This window comes from Amblyomma maculatum, chromosome 3 (genome assembly GCF_055883805.1).
Source record: "Amblyomma maculatum isolate TAMU_Amacu chromosome 3, ASM5588380v1, whole genome shotgun sequence".
NCBI lineage: Eukaryota > Metazoa > Arthropoda > Arachnida > Ixodida > Ixodidae > Amblyomma > Amblyomma maculatum.
In genome coordinates this window covers 154,945,720-154,972,266 of record NC_139346.1, presented here as the reverse complement: position 1 = coordinate 154,972,266, position 26,547 = coordinate 154,945,720, and the positions used below count along the sequence as shown (strand labels likewise).

The 26,547-nt window shown below is 46.3% G+C and overlaps 1 protein-coding gene across 2 annotated transcripts in view; it reads left to right on the top strand.

The window, feature by feature from the left end:
- The first annotated feature begins 709 nt into the window (after positions 1 to 709).
- Positions 710 to 26,547, top strand: part of LOC146196538 (NAD kinase-like) — a 51,232-nt gene continuing 25,394 nt past the window's right edge. The window contains exon 1 of one of the 2 annotated variants that reach the window (XM_084598282.1): positions 710 to 2,076. In XM_084598282.1, coding sequence (XP_084454408.1) covers positions 1,844 to 2,076 — 233 coding nt within the window. In that variant the 5' untranslated portion in view covers positions 710 to 1,843. The remainder of the gene's footprint in view (positions 2,077 to 26,547) is intronic. The other variant, XM_084598283.1, reaches the window with a different exon arrangement.

Here is a 26,547-nt window from a genome sequence, read left to right as displayed (position 1 = left end):
ACGGCCTCGTGTCTGAGAAATCGCTTCCTGTGCCTTTTTAAAGAAGCATGTCAGATCGTGCGGCACGCAAGAAGGTGCGCAGTTCTTGTGAAGAAGAAACAATCGGAGTGCAAGTTTTGAGCTGCAAAAAGAGCTGTTAACATTGATCGGTTTGTGCACGGTCACGAAGGGGAATTCGGTGAAATGTGAATACGCATTCTGTTCCGTGTTTCATCGCTTATGGCCACCTCGTGGCCTTGGGCTATAATGCGAGCACGATCACATTTAGTGCGGCGGTGCGCACGGGAGCCGGCAAAAAAAAGAAAAGAAAAAAAAAAGAAAGCGAAAAAAAAAAAAAAAAAAAAACTTCATGGCTCATTTATTCCAACCGCCGCTGACTGCGCACTTAAATGAGACCGCGCGCCCGTAAAACGCAAGGAGGAAGAAAAGGGGGGAAAACAAGCCCGAGTACCGCCAAAACGAGGTAGTGTAGCTGTGTTAAGTCGTCGGCGTTCATTGTTATTCTACAGCGCTCCATCGCTATTATTATGCACTCAATTCTTATTCTTCTAGTTCATTGTTTGTCTCTAGGGCCTGAAGACTTGGTTGTCGCGTGCGTCAGCCGAGAAAACAAGACGCGAGATAGCGCTAACCACTTTGTCGGTCGAGGAGCGAGCGACGAACGCGACGCGGACGTCAAGGGCGGCAACTAAAGCATAGAGAAAGACGGAAGTCGGCAAGCGATCACGCGTGTCCATCACGCAGAGAGGCGACCGAAACCGGCGGTAGATCCGGGAAACGCTCTCGCGACCTCGCCTGCGTTCTTCCTTCAGCTCTGAGAGCGGATTGTGTCGTCATCTTGCCTATGGCCGCGCCGGCTGCTGTCTACCGCTACCACTGCTTCTGCTACCGACGCCAGACTGGCACAACCACCAACCAAGCAAGCAGGAGCACGTCGTGAAGAAGCAAGGAGAGAGAGAGAGAGAGTCCCGCGGCTATTTCGACGGCGCACGTCCGGTGCTGATAGATGTTCCTCAGGCGAGAGCGATCGAATTCGCGCGCCTCTGATAATTATTGAGGCCGGCCCTAGCGCGCGCTCCCGCACGCGCGCCACCATCGCGGTGGAGGCAACGACGAGATTGCTCTGTGCCGCGCGACCGCACGCGCGGGTGAGCCCTCTGACACAGCCTTCGGCGTGGCAGCCGTTTCGACGAGGGGAATCATAATAGGGGCAGAAAACAAACGGGTCTCCTCACCCTTCGCTTTTCCCTCACCGGATCTGTGACGACCCCTCTCCTACTTCTCTTTGCCGGCTAGCGCTGTCGACACGACAGTTTCTCCAGAAGAAGCCGGCCAGATACACCGGGTGAGACCCGATACACAAGCGTGGAGACCACAACGACGTCGACGGGAAAGTGCGGTGCGTGTGCGATCTCTTGCTTGTGGTCGTGTTGGTGGTAGACGTGTTTATCTGACAGCGTGAAATGTGTATGCGGTGTAGTCGTCGCCGGCGCGCGTTACCGTGTTGTCTTTCCAGTTGTTGTCCAAGCGGCAGCATGAGCGCGCCACAACACACTTCGTCCACGTGCTGCTGACACATCGCTGATCATAGCAGCGGCGTCGGTGCTGGCACCGTGCGAGCAGAGATTGACAACTCGACCCACGTCTGTAGTACCAATTCTGTGAAGCAGGCGCGATCCGTGATTTTACAAGTTCCACAGCGGTGTCGACGTAGTGTCAACTGCAAACGCTTGCACTGAATTCCGACTCCAGACCAGGCACGAGAGGAGATCGGACATCAAGTTGTCCCAAAGCATTTACGGAAGAAACAACTACTGGAACACTTCAGTGAACAGAAGAAAATATGACCAGCCTGCAAGAGATGGTGGTTCCCGAGGTGGCTGAATCGCCTGAGAGCGAGTTGCCGCCAACGGTGCCAGAAGAGGACAGCGTTGGTGGAGGCGTGCGAGGTGACAAGTTTCCGGCGCCGGCCAGCAAGACTTCTACGCTCACATTTGCGGACCTACCACCGGGCGAAGATCCACGAGACAAGAAATGCCGTGTGGCCCAGCTGAAGTCTAGGATCGCCGTGTTCAGGTACGGGCAGGCCCTCTGCCTTTACATTCGCACAAAAGACTTTACTTTGAGCTAATTGACGATAAAATATCGTATCAGTCATCTAATAAGCCCAAAAAACTGTCATCTTCTTGAACGTACGTAGTAGTTTCCGTCATAAACGGGACCAACAGATTGTAGATAAATTCCATCGCAAGCGATACACACTTGACAGTTTCGATGTGTGAAACGACCTTGTTATGCATTAGGCTGTGCAAAAAGAAAGAGGGGGGCAGAAAACGAATAACTTCGTTTGGTGCGAAACTGATATCCACTTCGCATGGTGCTGTTTGGCTTGTGTGTTCCCATTTCTTCGTCCGCTCTTTTTGTACCCTTTTCCATGCATGCTAGAACCCCTATCTCGAAACAGGAAATTATTGCCTGATCGAGCATTACGCGCGCTACCATTTGTTTTTACCCTGAACTAAAATCTTTCATGTTAGAAACGTCTTCAGCTCAGTTTCTTTATCTGCCGCTTTATTAAGTCACATACTAATTGACTCGAAGTTTGGGTGCTAGCACCACACTCTGAGCAACTTCGACTAGTAAGCGTCGGTTTGCTGTGTGACGCAGGAGTATACAATTTAACTAAGACATTTTGCACGCGCTCCAGAACAGCGCGTGCATGAAATAGGGTCGTGCTTAGAACAGTGACAAGCCACTCTGCACCACTCTTGTCTCTCGTTATACCTAGATAACATTGAAACAAATCTTCCCTTCAGATAATGATAAAGCCGATCGTCAGCATCGAACAGCGTCGCTGCTATGATGTCCATAAACCCAGAGCCTAATATTTCCCCCATTGTCTCTTGGCGTAAGGACCCAGGTGTGGTTCTTCCAGTCGTGCGTGGTTTGCTTCCAGGGTGACGCCATGGTTGAAGGACGTCCTCTCATTTAAAGTATCTCCTTTTCAGATGGCCTCATGTTAAAAGCCGACAGTATATGGATTGATTGCTTCGCCGCATGCCTGTGATACGCGTATTAGAATAACTTTTATCCAATGTCTTCTAATGAATAAATATACCATGTCATGCAAAATCTCAGGCCGGTCTTGCTGAAAGCCCAGTCTTGTCTACTCGGACATACAGGGCAGGTGTTTTGCCCAATGGTCTAAAATTCAGCGTGCTCTTGAATAACTACTGAAATTGCTTCGATTTCAATATTTCATATTGACTGAACTATTGGAACGTTCACCGATTTCTATGTTATCCACTTTTGCGTGGTTTTGTATAAAGCTGAAAGCGGTTGAGCCAGCGACATAACGTTTTTTTTTTTTTTTTTTTTTCTGAAACACTTCAATATTCTGAGAAAAGCCTGTTTAGAAGTCTCTAGGGAGCAAACGATGTTTAAAAATTGTAGAGAAATTTTGTTTAAGTGTCGCGTAGAGGCATTTATGAGGAGCGCCGTAGGGAAAGGCTCCGGATTCAAACTCCCTGGGGTTCGCCAACATGTACTAACATCGCGCCACTCGTGTGCTTTTTTTTTTCTTTTTCGTTTTTTTTTTTCGATTTCGACTCCATCGAAATAAGACCTCTGCCCCCGGGATCGAACTCACGGCCAATTTAGATTAGCAGCCAAACGCGATTGTACAACCATAGCAGGCTTCGCCCGAAAGTGCCAGATGTTTTTCACCAAACAAATCGAATGGGCGCCGGCTTACCAATATTTAAAACGTGCCACGTACTGGACATGTGCAATCCGATGAGATGCTGTTTAAAAAAAATCGCGCTCAACTTCGCCGTCGAGAGCACGAAATAACTTTGAGGAAAGGCGTACAGCACTCAAGGGCGTCTAATTTTTGCTCGGCACGTGTACCCTCTGATGGGGCGCGCTTGAGGTGTCCACCGAGAAGTGATAGTTCTGCTCTGAGAAACGAGCGCGGAGCGAAGGCACATGCTTTTAACGCATGCGCCTTAGTGTTCTTCTTCGGTTTGGCGCCCGGTTCTTCCCAGCAGCGCGCTGACAACGGCCGCTAAAAACATTTCATGCTTATAACATGAATAAAATACTAAAGTGCCCAAACAATGTTAAGGGAAATACGAAAAAAAAAAAGAAAAAAAAAAACATGCGAGATATCGCATTTGCGAGAAGCCCGCACCCACAGTAGAAAACGGTAGTGCATAAGCAACTGCACTGGACGGCGTGACATACGGTGCTGTGGAGGAGTGTTTTTCTTTAGTCTCGCTGGCCGAGTAGAATGCTGTTTTTTCCTCCCGTCGTGGTGACGAAAAAAGGCCGGCGTGCGTCCGGTCGTCGCATAGGCTCCGTGACCTTCGCTTCGGCTTTTCCTCGAACGGCTTGCGCAAAGCCGACGCCAGCTGTGCAGCGCGGTTCTTGTGAGAAATGAGATAAGTTCTACACGAAACTGTGCCGGCGGAACGTATGCACGGTGCATCACAGTTCCCGTGTGTGACGGTCATGGTGTCATGGTCATGAATAGTATGGAGGAGGCGGGCAACTATTGTTTCATCGCTGATAACCCTTACCGGACTTGGCTTTTATTGCCTTTATGGGATAAGTGCATGTTCTTGCGCGCAGCATAATGGTGGTGTAATCAGGGGTTCTGCGCCGGGTGTCGCCCTTATTGCTTCGGAGCTAGGAATATAAAAGTCTCGAGATGGGCCCAAGGAAGGTTTCCAGGCAGAGTGGTTTGCAAACAAGAAGCTAATCGGGAGAAATATGAGTATTTTTTTTTTCTTTTTCTAGACGTGCAGCATGTCGCGGTGGATGATATGTAATTGTAACTGTTCCCTCGTTAGATGCATTGTTGTGGCGGTGAAAACTTTTTAATGGTTTAAAGAGAGTTTGGGAGTCTGGAGACCCTAATACATGAAGCATCCTTAGTTCGGGACACCACATGACGAGGCCCCGCCTCGCGCCCGCTCTACTAGAACCATCGAAATTTTGAGCCAGAATTAAGTACACAACCCCGTCATCTATTTAAGACAATTATTCAATTCTTATTTCTGTTTTCAATTTTAAGATGATAGCGATTTGCTGAAGACAGTTATGACGCGGAATTAATCGTTACGGCCGCTGCCGAGTGACCTAGTCTAATATTTCTGCGAACAGGTATGTATTAACAGGTAACGAGCCGTTAAGATTTGGCAGTATATAAAAGACACATCCAAGCGTGGCTATTAACGGAGCAGATACCAACAAACGCCCATTGAGCATTGTCGAGTACGCGACCTGATGCACAGAGCAAAATATGTTTGTCATGGACTCATGATGATGATTATCATGAAGAATGGGAAACGTGCCGTAAACACAAACGCCGTCATCACTTTGGACAGCGCCTTCCAACCACAATAAAACGTGAACTCCGCGCTTTTTCTTTTTTTCTTTTTTGTCATGAACGGTTCAGTGTCGTCGACACAAAGACCACGCGCGCAAAAATGAAAAAAAGAAAAGAACGCTGAATGTATACACCCTGGGTCTACTGCCAAATAGGCATCTCTTAAAAATCACTCGGACAGCAAAGACAGCCGGAAACGATTCAGCGAAGACACACAGCGATCGGCATTCGTCTTGTCATTGCATTCAAATCACATCAAGAAACATCCCGCTGGGGTGGCGCAGTGGTTACTGCGCTCTCGGCTACTGTTCCCAAGGATGCGGGATCTAATCTTTTAGATGGAGGCGAAAAGCAAGGCGCCCGTGTGCTGTGCGATGTCAGTGCACGTTAAAGAACACCAGGTGGTCGAAATCTCCGGAGCCCTCCACTACGGCGTCTCTCATAGCCCGAGTCGCTTTGGGACGTTAAACCCCACAAACCGAACCAACTAAACATCAAGAAACAAAATTTGCTCCCACAGTATGGAACAACGAATACCAAGACGGCAAATCAAGGAAGCAACTATTCCCCCTCTGCTCTTTAAGCGTCCTGTGATGTGCATTTACAGCCAGCGAACATCATAAAACGTCCCAAAACCACTCAAGCTATGAGAGACGCCGTAGTGGAGGGATCCAGAAATTTCGATCAGCTGGGATTCTTTAACGTGCACTGACATCGTGCAGCACATGGGGGCCTTACTTAGCGCCTCCGTCGAAACGCGGCCCCCGCATTTTTGGGAACAGCAGTCGACCGCCCTAACAACTGCGCCACCACAGCGGGTCATACATAAAATTTTGGCAGAGACACAAGACTGCTTACGTGTATGAATGTAGAGGCATTGTAGTACCGCGGACAAATTGTTTTCGAGTGATATTTTCGACGTGTATTACCGTTCGTTCTGCTAGTCGGAACGGGGTCTCTCACTGCCTGAGTCGCTTTGGTGCATTGAAGCGCCTCCCAAACCAAACCATCTTTTTTGCAAATGTATTCGACGTGTGCGTTTACATATTCCACGTAGACTGTCATACTTGTGCGTATTCTAGGAGCCATATTGTTGCGAAGAAGAAGATCGTCAGTGGCGCGAGAGAAGCCCTCGCGCTATAGACCAGCCAATAAATCGTCGTTCATCCTGTCGCCATGTTGTGCCGTCTTCTTGTTGGTCACCGCGTAACATTTTGGTGGAGGGGCTGGGTACATCATCCCCATCCTCGCCTTGGAGCATAGACGCCATCTGTAAGCCGGGACCATCGATCGAGGGCCTTGGGACATCGCCGAGCGGCTTCGCCCCAGTCCTTCCTGCCCTGACCCGACCAACTACCACTGCCCAGACCCCAGCCCGGATCTGAAGACAAGGAGAGCAGACAGACCAACCTGAACCGAGACGAAGGACCCAAAAGAACCGGAGATGTACACGCAACCCCCGCCCAGAAATCGTATGACACCATCAGGAACGTTGTGCGACAAACGGTTGCGTAACAACTTCGATACGAATATCGCGAAAACTGGCGCCAATTAAAGGTCAGCGAATGAGTATTTAGGCGAACGCAATCTATAGGAATGTCTGAGGTGGCGGTGATCTCGGATCCGGATGAATCGTAGATGCTAGCTTACTGTGTACGTCATATGCCTATTTCATGAAGTCATTCACTTTCTTGTCATACAATGATTTCGCATTAAACCCTTCAACGCATACGACATGCGGGTTGTGCATTGATAGTGATGTCGCGGTACACACATGTTCGCCTTACATTTGACGCTGTAACGCACACGGAGAGACAAGCTAAAATAGCTTACCACGGCTCTTAGCCGTTACTGTTTGCATCGAAGAACTTTCCGAATAAGAAATTCATCTTTCTTCCCCCTCGCGACTCGTTTGATTTATGTGCTCTTGACGACTCTTGCTATAGCACGCACAAACTAAAGTAGCTGGACCAACGCCAATCGCCACTGGTATGGCGTATACGTGCGAGTCTTTTAGCTTGCGTAGAGCAGCGACTCTCGATACCGTGCTTGTTTCTCCATTGCGGCTCTGTTGTTCACCCACTTCAATTAGCGTTTGTGAGAAAACATCAATTAGAAATTACTTTTTCTTTAGTCCACGTCATAGGCAAAGAAAGAAAAATACTTCAATGACAGTATGTAAGATTTAACGTCATCGTGCGGCTCCGGCTATGAAATACGCCGTAGCTAGAGGCCTCGAGATTAATTTCGACCACATGGGGATTTTTAACGTTCGCTGCCACCGTACAGTACATGGGCGCCTTTTGCGTCTCGCTTTTATCGAAACGAAGCCGTCGCGTCCAAGTTCGAGTCTGGATACTCCAGTCGAGCGAGCGTATAACCACTGAACCACCACGGCGAGTAAGTCGTTTGTATAAACGCATATGAAGTGAACTTCTATTCATAAACCAAACCAATATAGCTTTTTTTTTTCTTTCTTTTTTTATCTTTTTACAGCTGACTACCGAGCAGTGCCGTTCTTTTTGTCCAGTTTTTATGAAAAGCGGATAAGCTTCGGGACTTCTTGCCGATGAACTAAAGAGTATGTTTTCGCGCTTTTCTTTTCGCTGCTGGCATTGCGAGCAGAGACGCCAGGTGCGCAATGCTTTGCTCAAGGTTGGCGCTGTATATATATTCACGTTCTACGTGACGTTGGCGGTAACAAAGGACGTTCTACGTCCGCCGCTATGGTTGAGGGTGGCGCTGGTGAACACTCTCAAGGTTCGTATACAGACAACTTAAATACCCAAGCAAGTAGCAGGGGGGACAGCGGCCGATGTAGCTCAGTTGGAAGAGCACCGGACGCGATATTCGGAGGTCGTGGGTTCGGTTCCCACCATCGGCACGTTGTTTTTTCTTCTACTTTGTGTTTAATTATCTTTCCCCTAAACAGATTACGTTACTAATTTCTGTGATTATCCAAGTAAACATTAAAAAAAAGACATAAAGTACCATCCCCAACGCTTTCCTTGGCCTCGCCGACTGTTGGCTTCTTTCCTTCATGTATTATAACGAGCACCCTCATTTCCCCTTAATTTATCTGCTTGTAGCTTACGGGGGTCTCGGTTCTGGCAGTCTTGAAGCCATAGGTAGCGTAAGAGGGTTCTAGCACAGCATTCGCCCTCGCTCTTGATCACGTTCTACGTGACGTTGGCGGTAACAAAGGACGTTCTACGTCCGCCGCTATGGTTGAGGGTGGCGCTGGTGAACACTCTCAAGGTTCGTATACAGACAACTTAAATACCCAAGCAAGTAGCAGGGGGGACAGCGGCCGATGTAGCTCAGTTGGAAGAGCACCGGACGCGATATTCGGAGGTCGTGGGTTCGGTTCCCACCATCGGCACGTTGTTTTTTCTTCTACTTTGTGTTTAATTATCTTTCCCCTAAACAGATTACGTTACTAATTTCTGTGATTATCCAAGTAAACATTAAAAAAAAGACATAAAGTACCATCCCCAACGCTTTCCTTGGCCTCGCCGACTGTTGGCTTCTTTCCTTCATGTATTATAACGAGCACCCTCATTTCCCCTTAATTTATCTGCTTGTAGCTTACGGGGGTCTCGGTTCTGGCAGTCTTGAAGCCATAGGTAGCGTAAGAGGGTTCTAGCACAGCATTCGCCCTCGCTCTTGATCACGTTCTACGTGACGTTGGCAGTAACAAAGGACGTTCTACGTCCGCCGCTATGGTTGAGGGTGGCGCTGGTGAACACTCTCAAGGTTCGTATACAGACAACTTAAATACCCAAGCAAGTAGCAGGGGGGACAGCGGCCGATGTAGCTCAGTTGGAAGAGCACCGGACGCGATATTCGGAGGTCGTGGGTTCGGTTCCCACCATCGGCACGTTGTTTTTTCTTCTACTTTGTGTTTAATTATCTTTCCCCTAAACAGATTACGTTACTAATTTCTGTGATTATCCAAGTAAACATTAAAAAAAAGACATAAAGTACCATCCCCAACGCTTTCCTTGGCCTCGCCGACTGTTGGCTTCTTTCCTTCATGTATTATAACGAGCACCCTCATTTCCCCTTAATTTATCTGCTTGTAGCTTACGGGGGTCTCGGTTCTGGCAGTCTTGAAGCCATAGGTAGCGTAAGAGGGTTCTAGCACAGCATTCGCCCTCGCTCTTGATCACGTTCTACGTGACGTTGGCGGTAACAAAGGACGTTCTACGTCCGCCGCTATGGTTGAGGGTGGCGCTGGTGAACACTCTCAAGGTTCGTATACAGACAACTTAAATACCCAAGCAAGTAGCAGGGGGGACAGCGGCCGATGTAGCTCAGTTGGAAGAGCACCGGACGCGATATTCGGAGGTCGTGGGTTCGGTTCCCACCATCGGCACGTTGTTTTTTCTTCTACTTTGTGTTTAATTATCTTTCCCCTAAACAGATTACGTTACTAATTTCTGTGATTATCCAAGTAAACATTAAAAAAAAGACAAAGTACCATCCCCAACGCTTTCCTTGGCCTCGCCGACTGTTGGCTTCTTTCCTTCATGTATTATAACGAGCACCCTCATTTCCCCTTAATTTATCTGCTTGTAGCTTACGGGGGTCTCGGTTCTGGCAGTCTTGAAGCCATAGGTAGCGTAAGAGGGTTCTAGCACAGCATTCGCCCTCGCTCTTGATCACGTTCTACGTGACGTTGGCGGTAACAAAGGACGTTCTACGTCCGCCGCTATGGTTGAGGGTGGCGCTGGTGAACACTCTCAAGGTTCGTATACAGACAACTTAAATACCCAAGCAAGTAGCAGGGGGGACAGCGGCCGATGTAGCTCAGTTGGAAGAGCACCGGACGCGATATTCGGAGGTCGTGGGTTCGGTTCCCACCATCGGCACGTTGTTTTTTCTTCTACTTTGTGTTTAATTATCTTTCCCCTAAACAGATTACGTTACTAATTTCTGTGATTATCCAAGTAAACATTAAAAAAAAGACAAAGTACCATCCCCAACGCTTTCCTTGGCCTCGCCGACTGTTGGCTTCTTTCCTTCATGTATTATAACGAGCACCCTCATTTCCCCTTAATTTATCTGCTTGTAGCTTACGGGGGTCTCGGTTCTGGCAGTCTTGAAGCCATAGGCAGCGTAAGAGGGTTCTAGCACAGCATTCGCCCTCGCTCTTGATCACGTTCTACGTGACGTTGGCGGTAACAAAGGACGTTCTACGTCCGCCGCTATGGTTGAGGGTGGCGCTGGTGAACACTCTCAAGGTTCGTATACAGACAACTTAAATACCCAAGCAAGTAGCAGGGGGGACAGCGGCCGATGTAGCTCAGTTGGAAGAGCACCGGACGCGATATTCGGAGGTCGTGGGTTCGGTTCCCACCATCGGCACGTTGTTTTTTCTTCTACTTTGTGTTTAATTATCTTTCCCCTAAACAGATTACGTTACTAATTTCTGTGATTATCCAAGTAAACATTAAAAAAAAGACATAAAGTACCATCCCCAACGCTTTCCTTAGCCTCGCCGACTGTTGGCTTCTTTCCTTCATGTATTATAACGAGCACCCTCATTTCCCCTATATATATATATAGGGAAAAAATATATATATATATATATATATATATATATATATATATATATATATATATATATATATATATATATATATATATATATTTTACTTTGTGTTTTTGCCCTGGCTGCCAACTTCAAGAATGTGACTTCCACCAGTCTAGGCCACTCCTACGCTCTGCTTCGTTGTCGGAGTCTGCTTGTCTCTACAACGCTACATTCGCTACAGCGAGCAAGGTCACCTTAAATCCTCCTCACTGCAGGCACACCGAGGTTTAGAAATATGATTGCATATGTTTTTATTCAGACACCACCCTTCCCGTCTGCAGATGAACGACCGCCTTACACTATGCAGTCAATGTCTTCCCCTCCTCCTTTCCTTATCTTGTCGAGATCTCACATGCGAGCACCCCTCTAGGCATTTCATAAACAGTGTGTAAATATTATAGTCACCCTAATATATTTTTCCTAGAAGATGTAATTGGAAGTCATCGTTTCTCTTACAACGTTCAGCTGCATAGCATGAAATAAGTTACAGATGGCATACGGCATGCGCCCCTAAACCAAACAATTGTATGCAACGTCTATCTCTATTATGGCATAAGCCTTGTTCACGCATATTTACGCGCGGTGTATGTACAGCTATACCGCTAAGGCTTGCTCGGTTTGAACGCCACTCACTTAATACGATGGCATGTCATTTTACATACCGCTTTTTCTTTATTGTGCACAGAAAAATTACAGCGTTGAACTTTAGTTTTTTTTTTTTTTTTTTTTTACTTGTAACCTTACGCAGATGCACGGTGTTAATTTTAACGTTACGTGCTGTTAAATGCAAAGACAACCACGAAACATGAATTTCCGAGTGAGCCGGGGAACAAGAGTCACACCTCACAAAGTGCTTGGCGCATGATTCAGCACCGCAATGCTGCAAGGTATACACGGCACTGGGTGCCGCATTACGTTATGTTCACGTGGGACGTGTGTGCATAGACCTTGCCAGCCTGGCACTCCCTCCATCGCTTGACTCGCTTGACCTCCGGCAGTTGAGCGGTGGCGCCTGCGGCCTCGAGTTTACATCACCGATTCATTACACACGCTGCAGCGGCTGTGGCCGTATATACATCCTTTAGTGACAGACCAAATATAAACACATGCCTGCGCAGCCGTCACCCAGGCCCGTCATGAATACCGGAAACGATTGTGTCCTCTCCCGGTGGTGTGACAGGCAGTCCTGTCACTTTTGCTTATACTTTATGTCCACGATGCAGCGGGCAAGGTTCAGCGAATAAGCGAGACGAGATAGGCAAGAAAGGTATGCGGCCTATGCGGCGGGTCGCTATATTGCCCTCTGCCGTTGGGCCTCGACTGCTTGCGACAGCGAAACCAGCCAGCGATGAGGCGCGGTCACTGTGACACTGATTGGACACGTATTACGTTAAAAGACAAATAACAACACTTCCCGTTTTCTTTGTTTTTCATTTGGTCTGTATGTTTTTTTGTTTTTTCTTCTGATGCCTGTTTATAATTCATAGCATTCGTGGTCTACCTTCGAGAGTACAATGATAGATATGTTTAGCTGCATTATCCTGGACGCAATGTTCGTTTTCGGTGCTTTTTTTACGCGTAAGATGATTTTATATCCTGTGTCCGCCACGAAGCGAGTGACTGTAACTTCAGAACGGAGCAAGAACACGCAGGCGAACCTAAACGAACTCTTCATGGCGGCCACCTGCGTGTTGCTCAACCTAAACGAACTCTTCACGGCGAAACTTAGTCACCCTCGGCCACCTGCGTGTTGCTCTTGTTACTGTTACTGTTGTTGTTGTTACTGGAAACAACCATCCAGAGTGTGCGCCGCCATCGTTTCTGCACATGCGTGGGCCTCGTAGCTCTTTGGAGCATCAGATTTTTATATAAGTGCGTTAAGGAACCCGCGCTCTCCAAAGAGAGAGCTGCAGAAACAGCTACCCCCAATCACCCCCCCCCCCCCCCTTCCCCGGAACAAACACAACGACTGTTTTGAATTATAGAAGAATCCCAGGCTGTTAATGTCTGGCTATTAATTAATAGATTAATATCAGCCATCTGGAGTTCTTTATTGCGCACTGACATGTCACATCGCACAGTACACGGGCGCCTTGAGTTTCGCCTGTATCGAAACGTGGTTGCCGAGGTCGAACCTGCCTCTTCTGGATCAACAGTCATACGTCCGCCTAGGGTATACGCGGTGTACTCCAGAACCTCGCAATCATCTGCTCGGTGAAGCTTATGAAAAGGGGGAACTGCTCCTGTTCAAGTTAGCTAATAAGAGTATTAACAGCACTTCTAAACACTGGCTGCAAATTTATTCAAAGTACAAGGAGAAAATAAAGAGAGTTTTAAGAAGACATCCCATGTGAAACGAGCCTTACGAATTCACGCTTGCGGTGCTGTCCGGGATGCTAGCCTCAGGCACATAGAATGATAATAGGCTTCAGAGTATGTAAGTGTTGCCTGACGACGCTTTCACCAAAGCTATGCATTTTTCGCTGACAGTGCCCCTATTGCTACGTAGGGGCAGTTTTATTCCTTCGGATTTGAGCATATAACATGTACACTACGGCGCAGGGACCGCAATCGATGCATCAGCTAGGAAAGGGGCTGTAAAGTTATTCGTTGCAAGAGATATTTGTTTTTCAGCGCTTACTTAGAATATCGCTGAAGTTTGTGATGCCGAGCTTGGGTCCATACACGTGGAATTATAATCAAACTAATCGATATTTGCCATTAAATTGCACCTTATCGCGACCTTAGCCTTGTCTAATTCTGTCGACATGCTATGCCTCTGAACAGATGTTTCATGTCGCTTTTGCGTGTCGTTATGCGTATTGTTTAGAGAGAAAACAAAAAGTTAACTCTGGACTTGTTACTGAATTTTCCAAGAGTACTATATTTATTTTCCGTAGCCAGATAATCGGAGTCGTAAATGCTCCGATTTCTTGCGACGTCACTTCTTCGTTACGTCACCTAACTGGCGTCACCTTTGATTCACACTGTTTCTGTTCTTGCAAACTAATTCGTGTAGACAACGCTTTTTGCGCCGCAGGCAATCTGACTTCTTTACATGCCTATGTCGTGAATGGCTTTGACAAATAAGCTTACTCCGACAAAACACCCTCTACGCAACACATGTGGGAACTCAAGCGTGCTATACACGTGCCTTCGGCGAATTATTCATTGTTTTATGCAATGTTCGCTTCGTTTAATTCATTCTTTTCCTTGAAGGAATCATTCTTTTTGTGTTTTCCGTCTACGGCAGCAGCAGAGACAGTTATTCCAGCGCGTTTTGGATGGCGTGGCAGTGATTGTGTGCATGACGCGCTCGCTCAATTGGAGACTCGTATACCACTGAGGTTAGGTGGCATTGGACACGAAAGCGAAGGTGAACGATGGCAGCAGCCTCGGAAAATGTGCACCCGCACGCTGCTCGATTGCCTACACGTGCCGCCTCAGTCGGCGTCATTGCGAAAGTCAGGCTTCGGACGAAGCACACGTGGGACCAAGTTAAGGAAAAGAGGAGGGTATGCTAGGGTCGAGGCCGGCTGGTCCACGTAGTCATATGGCGTACGCTAGTGCACGCGTATGAGAGCACATTTTCGTTATCTACCTTTGGCGGTACATTCCATTTTCAATATTCTCCTGGGTGTCACGAAATCGTTAATCTTGCCACTCACGAATGTATTCATTTGCGTTTTTTTAGACATGGTGATGTCTCAAAATATGCAATTCATATTTTCTTAAAGGAGTGTAGACACATAATTTTTGGGTTCGTGGTTTATTCCTTGTAATGATGCCTGAGACATTACTGTGCACGGATTACCACGCCATATTCGCGTACACTTGCTGAATAATTTATAATCAAAATTATTTTCTCACATGTTTCAATTTCGGTTTCAACAGCCGAATCATGGCTATGACGTCACAGTCAAGTCTAGGTCACGCCTAGGATGAAAATACAGCGATATAATCATTGCTGTGCCATTGGATTTCACTACAATTATAAAGTCAGCATGCCTCAAGAACAAGAATCACCACAAGTGAATAATCAGCGATTATATCGCTGCTTTTTCATGCCTCGCATCAAGACATGATTGTGATGTCACAGCCATCTCTCGACTGCTGAAATCGAAACTGGTGAGAAAAGAAAAATCAATTGTATATTATTTAGCGGTCGTACGCAAAAACTACGCGCGGTTCGATATACAGGAATGAATTACGCAGTTAATAAGAAGAAAAATGCCACCAAATTTTGATGTATATAGTCCTTTAACGTCACCGCATTGTAAGGAGGATCTCCGACGTTTTAAGGACAAAGTGGTGGCTAGAGAAAAAAGCTACCTTTTTGTAAATTAGATTGTGTTTTTTGGGGGTCTTTGCAAAATCCGTTCACAAACTGTGTTTCCTCTTCCTCTTAAAATTTATGCGCCTTAACTGGGAATAGAGCGTTTATCACTAATTCATAGTACGCTATCTTACTCGCGTGCTTCGGAAATGGCACCGTTTTAAGCAGCCATGAACTGCAAGTATCTTCATTTGCAAAACAATATCAGGCTCAGCTTACTGAACTAACTGACCATGATTCTCCGCAAAAGCGACAATACTACATGAAAATTCTGTTCATTTCCTTGCTTTATCATGAATGTCGCCTCACTACAGGTATATATGATCGGACAGACTGCGCTTTCAGAGTGCTGTGACTGCACGGACCTCCAAGGTCGCCATAATTATATAGTTTTTTTTTTTTTCATTCAGACCTTACTTCACGAGGCGACAAACCCTAAAACCGCCGTCCGTGCAGCTTATATATGCTAAAACTAGCGACCATCAACAAGAAGACACTTTAACTGCAAATGTCGTCTCTTTCTTTTAAAAATGAATTAACGTGAAACTTCCGCATCGGAACTACATCGAAATGCAACTCATCGCATAGAAACGCACCCAAATGTGACGTTTCGACAAGAGGACTTGTCAAAGACAAGTTCACTTGTCGAAACGTTGGTTCGGCTTGCGAAATGAGCCCCCCCCCCCCCCCCCCCCCCCCCCAGCCCTTCTTCAGTGCTCTTACATAATGCCATCTCCTTTCTCTCGTTCTACTCCAGACAGTACCATGACATGTAACGTCATGACACTAGTACCACAATTAAAACCCCATAGTATACCGTTGAGTTTTCTACCTCTTCTGGCATGCGCAGCGTTGCGTCCGGTTGAATGTATACCTTAGCACATAATGTGTACGCAGACGTCTCAACGAGATGTCTTCGCCGCATTGATGGGTACTTGGCATTATTTGACTTTATTCCTTCACAGAGCCTTAAACCCGCAGCATTCATTCACGCTAATGCTTTGCTACAAGCTATTCTGATCTAAATTTGCCGCATTGGATTCACTTCCGAATGTGACTTGTTCTATATATATCCTGGGCTGTCCTATGAATCCAAGGCCGTGGGTTAGATACTGGCCGCGGCGGTTGCATTTTGACAAAGGCAAGATACGAAGGTCCAAATCAACGCCCCTTCCATAGACCCTCTCTCAACCCCTCTTTCTAGAAGTCCACACTGTCGCACTAGCACATAACACCTTCAATTAAAGGGACTGGATTCTGGAGAGTACACTCACAATTATAGCGCTCTTTTATTTCAATTTCCGCTTGGACATGGAATCGCGTTTTATACCTCGATGCATTACTGTGCATTGATGTTCAATTTTGCCGTCCTGTGTACGAAGACTGCGTCAATTTCATACACATTTTGCCTCCACAAATGTTATTCATAAAGACCACATTTTTGCAGTCTTCAGGCTACGAGACTGTTCGTTACAGCTGTGAGATGTATAGAGGATGTTAATTATCAGCTTCATGTCTGTACCGCAACCTTGTATTTAGTCACTGAAAAAATATTGCGCCTCGGGACCGAACAATGCCTCTCACTGTACTCAATTGAAGGGCTGGTATGGAGGCCCCCTAAGCATTATCGGAGCATTCTAGGGATGCCGCAAAAAGATGGCTATCACACGTAGCAATTCTAGTCAAAAGATGCCGTCCTTCTCCACCACGTGCAAGTGGCTGCGCAAGCAGAGCTTGCGTCGTTCCGCACGCCTGCATCCAATTAGGTTGGTCGTTTAATTGCGTGCCCTTTATGAAATATATTCTATAGGCCTGACAAGGCGAGCAGTCAGACCTCTGTAACAGCTGGTCAGAGGGTGCAACGGCAGCGGCCACCTCTCGACGTATATACATATATTTCGGTCAGATTCGTCTGGGTTGCGCAGTGCACGAAGCAATCTGCAGTTTTCTAACGATAACATCTTCCTCCTGAAATGAATCACACCTTTCGGAATGCGTATTACCGATTCGCTCGGCACTTCGTCGTTGAACTCGTAGCAGGCGTGCCCCGCAGCTCTGGTTTGCGAAGCTGTAAAGTGTTGAGATAAGTTTCTCTCTCTCTCTCTCTCTAACTGGTTTGCAGAAGAGAGTTGGGGCAGGCAATCACTATAGGACTGAACATAAGTGGACATCGTCATTGCATTGAGTCTGATTGTAGCAGCCAGTTGAGCTTGGCGTTGCAAATGCAGCGTTGGAGCTTATCCTATGACCTGTCGAAATCACGCGTACACAGCTCTATCTGCACTTATACGGCCACACATAGTTCCTCCGTGACAGAATTTAGACCACTGTGAAAGGTTTTCTTACCTCAACAAAAAGTTAGCCATCAAACTGAATTATGTATAATGTCAAGAATTTGTATGTATCTGGCTTGTCTCGTATTAGTTAAATATTGAAAACTGATTTCGCTTGCTATTCGGCGGAGTAACAAACACTATAATTACTGTGATCTATATCAACCAACTGTTTTTCTACTTCTTTTTTCTTTTTTAATTTGTATCCTGCTACAGCGCCAACCGTTTACCGCAGCGACGTTTCACAATGATAAGAATTTCGTGATCTTTAGGCCAGGAAACGCGGTAACCCGTTGGCCTGTAAATTTTTGAATGACCAACCTTGCGGTGCAGATCTGTAAAGACTGTGTGATATGCAAGAGAACAAATACGTCCAGCCGGCCATCACAACGTGCAAATTTTGAAAAAGAACAAGGATAAGTTGACGCGAGAGATTTTAGTAGTCGGGGCTATCAATGTTTCTGGTGAACAATGTATCACTACGCCTTTTGCGTTTACATTGAAGAAGGAAATTCACTTCCTACGCATACCGCGACAGGACGATGGACTAAAGAAAGGATTTAGCTGCAGGTTGACGAAGTGAAGAGAAAAGACGTGTGTGGGCCTAGAATACTTCCGTTCTCAATGCAGATTCGTCCTTTTCTGTATGTGTTACTTCTCTGTCGTTCTCTGCTCTGCTACATTTCCTACCACGTTTGACCAACTATCTCAACGACCCACCGTATTATTGTATCGTTCCGTTCCTGGCATGCAGATTTCGCGTGCAGTTTCGCAACTACTTGCATGATTAAATAGGCCTATCGAGCCAGGCAGGTGCGGAGCGAAGGCGTGAACCACACCTTCTCTTCGCCGACGCTTTCATTAGTGCCTTTCGTTGTGCGATAACAGGGTTCGTTAGCGGCAGCGCCGTTCCCATTAGCGCTGCCAGACGGCGACCGTCGGCGGCGAGGCCTTGAGCCGTATTCGTAAATGGCGAGAAAAGCCGGTCAGCTGAGTAGGCTTTGCGAGCCAGGCGAACGTGTCGCTGCTGGCGCGTTCGGGCGAAGGGGAAGCGGAGGCTGACTTGAGCGACACGTGCCGACACCGCCACAAACCGCCACACGCGCTCACAGACGGCCGATCCCACCGCCGTCCGCCTCGCCTACAGCGTGGGGTTGCCGTTTCCTTTTAGGATGTGGTAGCTCGGAAAGACGTGGATGCGAACCCGCGTTTCCTGTTATAGCTGCAGTGAACTCGATATCTGCATAAATAAATAAATAAATAAATAAATATATATATATATATATATATATATATATATATATATATATATATATATATATATATATATATATATATATATATATATATATATATATATGAAGGAAAGAAGCCAACAGTCGGCGAGGCCAAGGAAAGCGTTGGGATGGTACTTTGTCTTTTTTTAATGATTACTTGGATAATCACAGAGATTAGTAATGTAATCTGTTTAGGGGAAAGATAATTAAACACAAAGTAGAAGAAAAACAACGTGCCGATGGTGGGAACCGAACCCACGACCTCCGAATAACGCGTCCGGTGCTCTTCCAACTGAGCTACATCGGCCGCTGTCCCCCCTGCTACTTTCTTGGGTATTTATGTTGTCTGTATACGAACCTTGAGAGTGTTCACCAGCGCCACCCTCAGCCAAGGCGGCGGACGTGGAACGTCCTTTGTTACCGCCAGCGTCACGTAGAACGTGATCAAGAGCGAGGGCGAAAGCTGTGCTAGAACCCTCTTACGCTACCTATGGCTTCAAGACTGCCAGAAGCGAGACCCCCGTAAGCTACAAGCAGATCAATTAAGGGGAAATGAAGGTGCTTGTTATAATACATGAAGGAAAGAGGCCAACAGTCGGCGAGGCCAAGGAAAGCGTTGGGATGGTACATTGTCTTTTTTTTTTTTTAATGTTAACTTGGATGATCACAGAGATTAGTAATGTAATCTGTTTAGGGGAAAGATAGGGAAAATCTGTTTAGGGGAACAGTTGGCCTCGCCGACTGTTGGCTTCTTTCCTTAATGTATTATAACGAGCACGCTCATTTCCCCTATATATATATATATATATATATATATATATATATATGGTGCACGAGGAACATTCTAGTCAGTGGCATCGTAATCGCTGCGCGTGTTGGACGCTGTCGCTGTGTTCACCGCTGATCTACCCAGTCCGGCTGATCGAGTCCTGCTGATCTGCTCGATAAACCCCATTTTGCATTTGGTGGAACTGCCGGTTAAGATCTATCCTCTCGCCCTGGAACTCCGCAGCCGCACATTACAGCCGCGCGCACGCACGCACACACGCACACACGCACACGCACACACACACACACACACACACACACACACACACACACACACACACACACACACACACACACACACACACACACACACACACACACACACACACACACACACACACACACACACACACACACACACACACATACACACATACATGCATACATACATACATACATACATACATACATACATACATACATACATACATACATACATACATACATACATACATACATACATACATACATACATACATACATACATACATACATACATACTGTCACGGTGGTAGCTTTTGCATTTCGCGCGCGCTTTTTTTGAAGTCCAGTAAATAATAAAGCTGTGTAAATGGTACTGCAGTGCAAACATCTCAGCCCGCTGTTTTCCACGACAATCAGCAAGTTCTGAATCGACATTGTATTTTATTTATTTATTGTTACCCTCAGGGTAAGGAACATTACAGAGGGGGGTGGGTGGAGTACAAGAATACAAAAAAATGCATTTATGAAGGCAGAATTTTAAACGTTCGGCCGAATTAGGTTTACGAATTATTAACTGTGATGCACTAAAAATATACTGCGGAAAAAGCCATACAATGTTCAACAGATTTCGATTGGAATTTCTCGCTTGCAACCCTCTCTGTTTTGAAACTTTCCTTACTTGTACTTGCGACTACCAGTATACTAACGGAAGCTACACATTGGATTGGGAAAGCTAATGAGAAAGGCAGAAAGCCTGTTTCTAATTCGTGTTAGACATGACACACGCCAGGATCAGTCCGCCCCTTATAATCATTCGAATGCCGAGGGTTCAGATTCTACCTGCGGGGTGTGGTGTCTTTTTCTTCTACCTTCTAATCATTTATCTTTCTGCCGTATAATATTTCATGTTCGATTTCCCCTCAATGCCATACAAATAACTAAATAGTCAGTTCTCTACGCTTACCATGAGGTAAGCGTAGAGAACTGTTGGCATCCGTCAAATATAGCCGAAAAAAACACGCGACGACAAATCAAGCACGAAAATAACTTCCACTTGCCACCGACCACTTGAAGCAATGAAAGACTAAATGTCTTTTTGCGTTAATAGAACATAAGTTAGCCTTAGGCGTGCTTTTCCCGCTTCACTTTGTGTGCCAAGCTGTCATTTTTGAACAGACCAGTCAGTCCCCTGTAACTCCGGCCAGTGGGGTATAGTTATTGGCTGAATGCTACTGCCGCGTTCTATTTCAAGTTGTCGCTACCTGTACATCGTAAAAATCGGTGGATGTTTTGAGGTATCAGGTTGAGGATGCATTCGTCAGCCGTAAAAAAATGACGATTCAGACCTGGTTTGCCTCGCCCCGCTGCAAACGGACTTTATAAGTGTCTGCTTGTAGCTATACGTATGTCGTGCATGTTCGATTTCGACACAAAAGGGGAATTACGCGCGAGATGGCGAAAAATGTTGCATTTTAAATAGGAAAAACGTATACCTGCCAGGCTCCCTTCGTACTTTCGCAATGTAAAAAGTTCGACTAAGTATAAAGCAAGGAGAGCTCTTTACTCCTTTCTTTTGGCGTCGTATGTGTTTCGGTGCTTGCGCTGAACACATGTTAAGCACGAGTGCAACGTGTCTTTCTTGTTTTATTTTACCACCACATTTATTTTCTGTTCTGTCAGACGATCACGTGATCGTTATCGTTGTGTATCTGCTACCTTTCCAAATTAATGCAGTGCCGAGACAATTCCTGCCGTGTGAACTTTTCTCCTTGTATTTCGTGAATGTTTTTCAACTTAAAGTAGAACTCTCAACGCTGAACAAGAGGAGAGAGTGGCAAGAACAGGCACTTACTAGCAAATGAATCCTTATTGAAGAGAGAGGGAGGAGAAGAAAAGGAGGGCGGAAGGCAGGGATGTTAACCAGAAAGAATGAATTCCGGTTGGCTACCCTACACTGGGGAAGGGGAATGGGGGACTAAAGGGCGAGGGTAGAAGAGGAGAGGAGGTGAGAAAGTCACAGTCTGTCAATCACCTTATTGAAGGGAGCGCGTAAAAATATAGGCGTATAGCGGTGATTCTACTCAGATTCACTAAACATCGCGTGGTGTAAAAGGTCTTAAAGAGGATAAAATACATGTGTGATAAGGTAAATCAACTAAATTGATGACTAGAAAACTTCATCATATTGCCACGTGGTGGTGACAATACCGTTGGCAACAAATGAGACGATTTCCATGGCAACAAACTGTTTATTGGGCTGACGTGCTTCCGCAAAAGAACTGAACAACTCGGCGGCGGCGATAGCAACAATCGTACTCAGCGGTCGTCGAAAAAAGGATGTCCGTTTTACTCGTCAGCGCTGAATTTAAAAGCGGCGTAGAAATGTCTAGATAAAACCGCGTTCAGTGACTAGCATAACCAGGAACATTGTAGGAATACAAGCGCGTGGCTGGAACTCTTCGAGATATATCTCGAATCATCTGGCGCAACGAAGGAAATGATAAAGCCGCGTCTCGCGGCAACGAGCATGAACAAAGAATACAGAAGTGATTCGCGCGGCAGGTTCACAATGATGAGGGCTCATGCCTGCGGCTGTCGAATAACAACAAATAAACGTCTGATTGGTTCGCAGCAATATGAACTGCGACGCGTATAGTAAAAGGCCAAAGGGGAAAAGATTGGTCATGCGTTCGTAAAAAAAAAGCAAAAAAAACGTGCCTTTGTATTAGATTACATACATTTTATCACTTTCATGACATTTTGCATCATGTGACGTTTACTGGACCTGAGTAGTACCATTGCTGCACGCCTATATATTTTACTTGTTCCCTTCAATACAGGTTCAGTTGCCAGTAGGCGCTTGGCATTGTCACTCTCTCGTCTTTGCCTGCGTTAACGCTTCTTCTCCGAGTTGAACATGCACCAAACATCCCAGGACAAAGTTGTACTTGAGCTCGTAGCTGCTTGCTCCAACGTCGGCGATGCTGACGTTTTCCTACCTGACCAGCACGATATGCTGCTTGACTGTTGGATAAGCTCGTAAATAACCACCGCTTGCTTAGTTTTTTTTTTCTTGTTTTTTTTTTTTTTTGCAACCATGTTTCGATTATTATATCTTCAATTTGGGCCAGAGTGACATGATAACGGATAAAGACCTTAGTGTTGAATTTGATTCAAGAAGTCCCTCTTTACCGGCGAATTTGAGCGCTGTACCATTTACATGCATGGAACGGATGCGATGGTTCTGCGTCTGTCACTGGCCGCATTCCAATGTGGCACAAAACACTTAGCGATGTTGATGAGAATACGTTTTTGAGGCTCCAAAAGCATGTAAGGTATCGGCAAGATATGGTTGTAACGACCTAGTTGTATGTTTATGAGGATATCACGAGTGGAATCTGTAAAGGGTGAAAGTTAAATACAGTTTAAAAATGCCGCCCGGCAGGAAGACGAGCATCAAGTATGCCTCCAGGTCGTTCTTTATTCGTAAGCCATGTTGGCATACTCTTCAGTTGACTCATGACTGCACGGATAACTGTAGCCAGCGGCGTCTATCTCCCAAAATAGATTATGTGCACGGCGCACATTTCTTCTGGTACATTTGGACCAAGTGGCTTGTACAGGGCGGCAGAACGAATAATTATGGACAGTGAAGTTACATTACACGCTCTGGCACGAAAGCGAACACGCTGCGTGATTTTCTGGCAGCTGATTATTTCATCCATCCATTAATGCATGCTACTGCTTCTTAATTGCATGGTTCATTAGGGCTCTTGGCTTTCGACAGGCTACCTTGAGATTAACCGCCTTTTTGCTCTTCGTGATGTCAGTGAAGGTGTTCCCTATCGAAGTACGAGCGCAGTTCATTATCGTAGAGGTCTTCTTTTTTATTTTTAGGTATCTTGTATTTTGTTGTTTTTGTTTTTTTACTCCCCGTTTTGCTTCAAGTGCGTTATGCAAAATTCCCCCCCCCCCTTTTTTTTTTTTGCATGTTCTAGCTCTCACAAAAAAAAACTTCACTGGATGTTACCAGCATTTCAACTAGTAAGGAATCCTGACAGCAAGGTATACATGACACCGTGACCATGTCGACTACGCGAACTTCACCAGGGGTTGCTCTCAGAAGCCACGCGCTGTTTCCAAACAATATTGGGTGACTCGATGCCAGCTCCGCCGTTCGGAGAAGTGACTTCTATTGCTTAGAACCAGACACGATGTCGGAATTGGTTAGGTTGGAAAGGTCCGCGGCTAAGCGTCTGGTGTCGACTTGTTGCCCTAAAATTCTATCAGAAGTAATATTTCGGCACCAATCAGTATTGTGGCTGATATGGTACGGCACGGTGAGGAGTGGTAAGGTGATATTGAACTTACCAACGCCATGCATGGTCTATAAGAGACGCCGTAATGGAGGCCTCTTTAATAAATAGACCATGTGCACTTAGTGTTAGATAACAAACAATGGCCTCGCACAGCAGACAGTGGTTTTTGCATGTCTCCTCTGTAGAAATGTGGCGGCCGCGTCAGGGATTCGATCCCGCGTCCTTGGTCTTAGCAGCCGAACGCTTTGTCACTAAGTCACCGTATACGGGTACCAGCAGTATCGTGGACCGAGAAGTCGAACCTCCCGAAGGGTATTGTAAGGCTACAACACTGAGCCTCCGCACGAAAATGTTGTAGATGCCTCCAAAGGCAAAAATGACGCTGGACATGGATATATATGCGCCGAAGCTCTCACGTACGCGCCTACACAGGAGATGAAACCCAGCCTGATAACCACTGTGTCACGCCTACTTTATTTTCCGGTCGGCCCTGTCGCAACCCGGAAGGCGCATTGCTGAAGGGCTGCGCGCGCTTCCGTTGGCGTACCACAGAATAAATTTCATGCCCCTTAGCAACTATTTTTTTAGCTGCCACATTTAAGGCTGGTTGCACCACTTTAGTGGCGACGGCACTTGCTAGCGCGAGCTCGTCGTCGTTCATAACTGAGCGCGCCGTGCTTATAACCCGAGACAATTAACGTCCTCCAAGTGCTGTCACATATTCCCGAAGATGGCGGCGAGAAGGCTGGTCCTTGATCATAATGGGCCCTTCAACGCACGACCTCTTCGTTCCGAAGCCAGGTACACCAAATGTTGCCTCCTCATCAGCTGCTGATGTGACGAATGCAAAGGCTCACGTGTGCCTTGAGAGTGAGTCTGGGTCCAGTATATATACGACCACGTCAGCGACAAACATCTCGGTTCATTTCGTCTGGGTCAGGAAATTCGAGAAATAGTACGCACTCTGCTAGGAATAACGGTTTCTGCCTGTATTCCAAGCACGCCTTTCGGAACGACCATTCTTGTCCAGCTCGGCGATTCATTGCGGAGCGCATCTCGATTAGTATGTGATGCATACGGGGGTCTTTAGATTCTGCCCCGATGCCTCTCCATCATCATCATCATCATCATCATCAGCCTGATTATGCTGCAGGGCGAAGGCCTCTCCCATATTTCTCCACTTAACCCGGTTCTGTGCTAGCTGCATCCACTTGACCCCTGCGAACTTCTTAATCTCATCCGCCCACCTAACTTTTTGCCGCACCCTGCTACGCTTTCCTTCCCTTGGAATCCAGTTTGTTACCCTCAGCGACCATCGGTTATCCTCTCTTCGCACTACATGTCCTGCCCATGTCCATTTCTTCTTCTTAATTTCCACTAGAATGTCGTTAACTTGAGTTATTTCTCTGACCCACTCTGCACGCTTTCTATCTCTTAATGTTACCCCTACCATTTTTCGTTCCATAGCCCTCTGGGTTGTCCTCAACTTAAGTAGAACTCTCTTGGTTAGCCTCCACGTTTCAGCCCCATAGGTGAGTACAGGCAAGATGTAACTGTTGTATACTTTCCTCTTGAGCGATACCGGTAAGCTGCTAGTCATAATCTGCGAGTGCTTGCCAAATGCGCTCCATCCCAATCTTATTCTTCTTGTTATTTCCTTTTCATGGTCCGGATCTGCGGTTACTACCTGTCCTAAGTAGACATATTCGCCTACTACTTCCAGTATTTCGCTACCTAATGTAAACTGCTGTTCCTTCCCGAGGCTGTTGAATATTACCTTAGTCTTCTGCATATTGATTTTCAAGCCTACCTTTCTACTTTTTCTGTCTAGGTCATCAATCATTATTTGCAGTTCATCCCCCGAGTCGCTTAGCAAGGCAATGTCATCAGCAAATCGCAGATTACTGAGGTATTCTCTATCTACCCTTATCCCTAACTGCTCCCATTCCAAGTCTCTGAATACTTCCTCTAAACAAGCTGTGAATAGTACTCCATGTCTGCGTTTTTAATTAGTGTTTCCGAAACACGGCTTTATTAATTTTGTTCGAAACTTCATGCAAATCGCTTTGTGCATGCTCACTAGACACGCCTGCAAACTTTTCGCGTAGGATATAGCAGGTGACGCACGGCCGATTTGGGACGTCCAGGATTGTAAGCGACGACGTGCATGAGTTACCTGAATTTGCTCAGAAGTATTTAAATCTTTACATACGTTTTTCATTACTCTCTGCCACGGCTGATATTTAAGACTATTTCGAT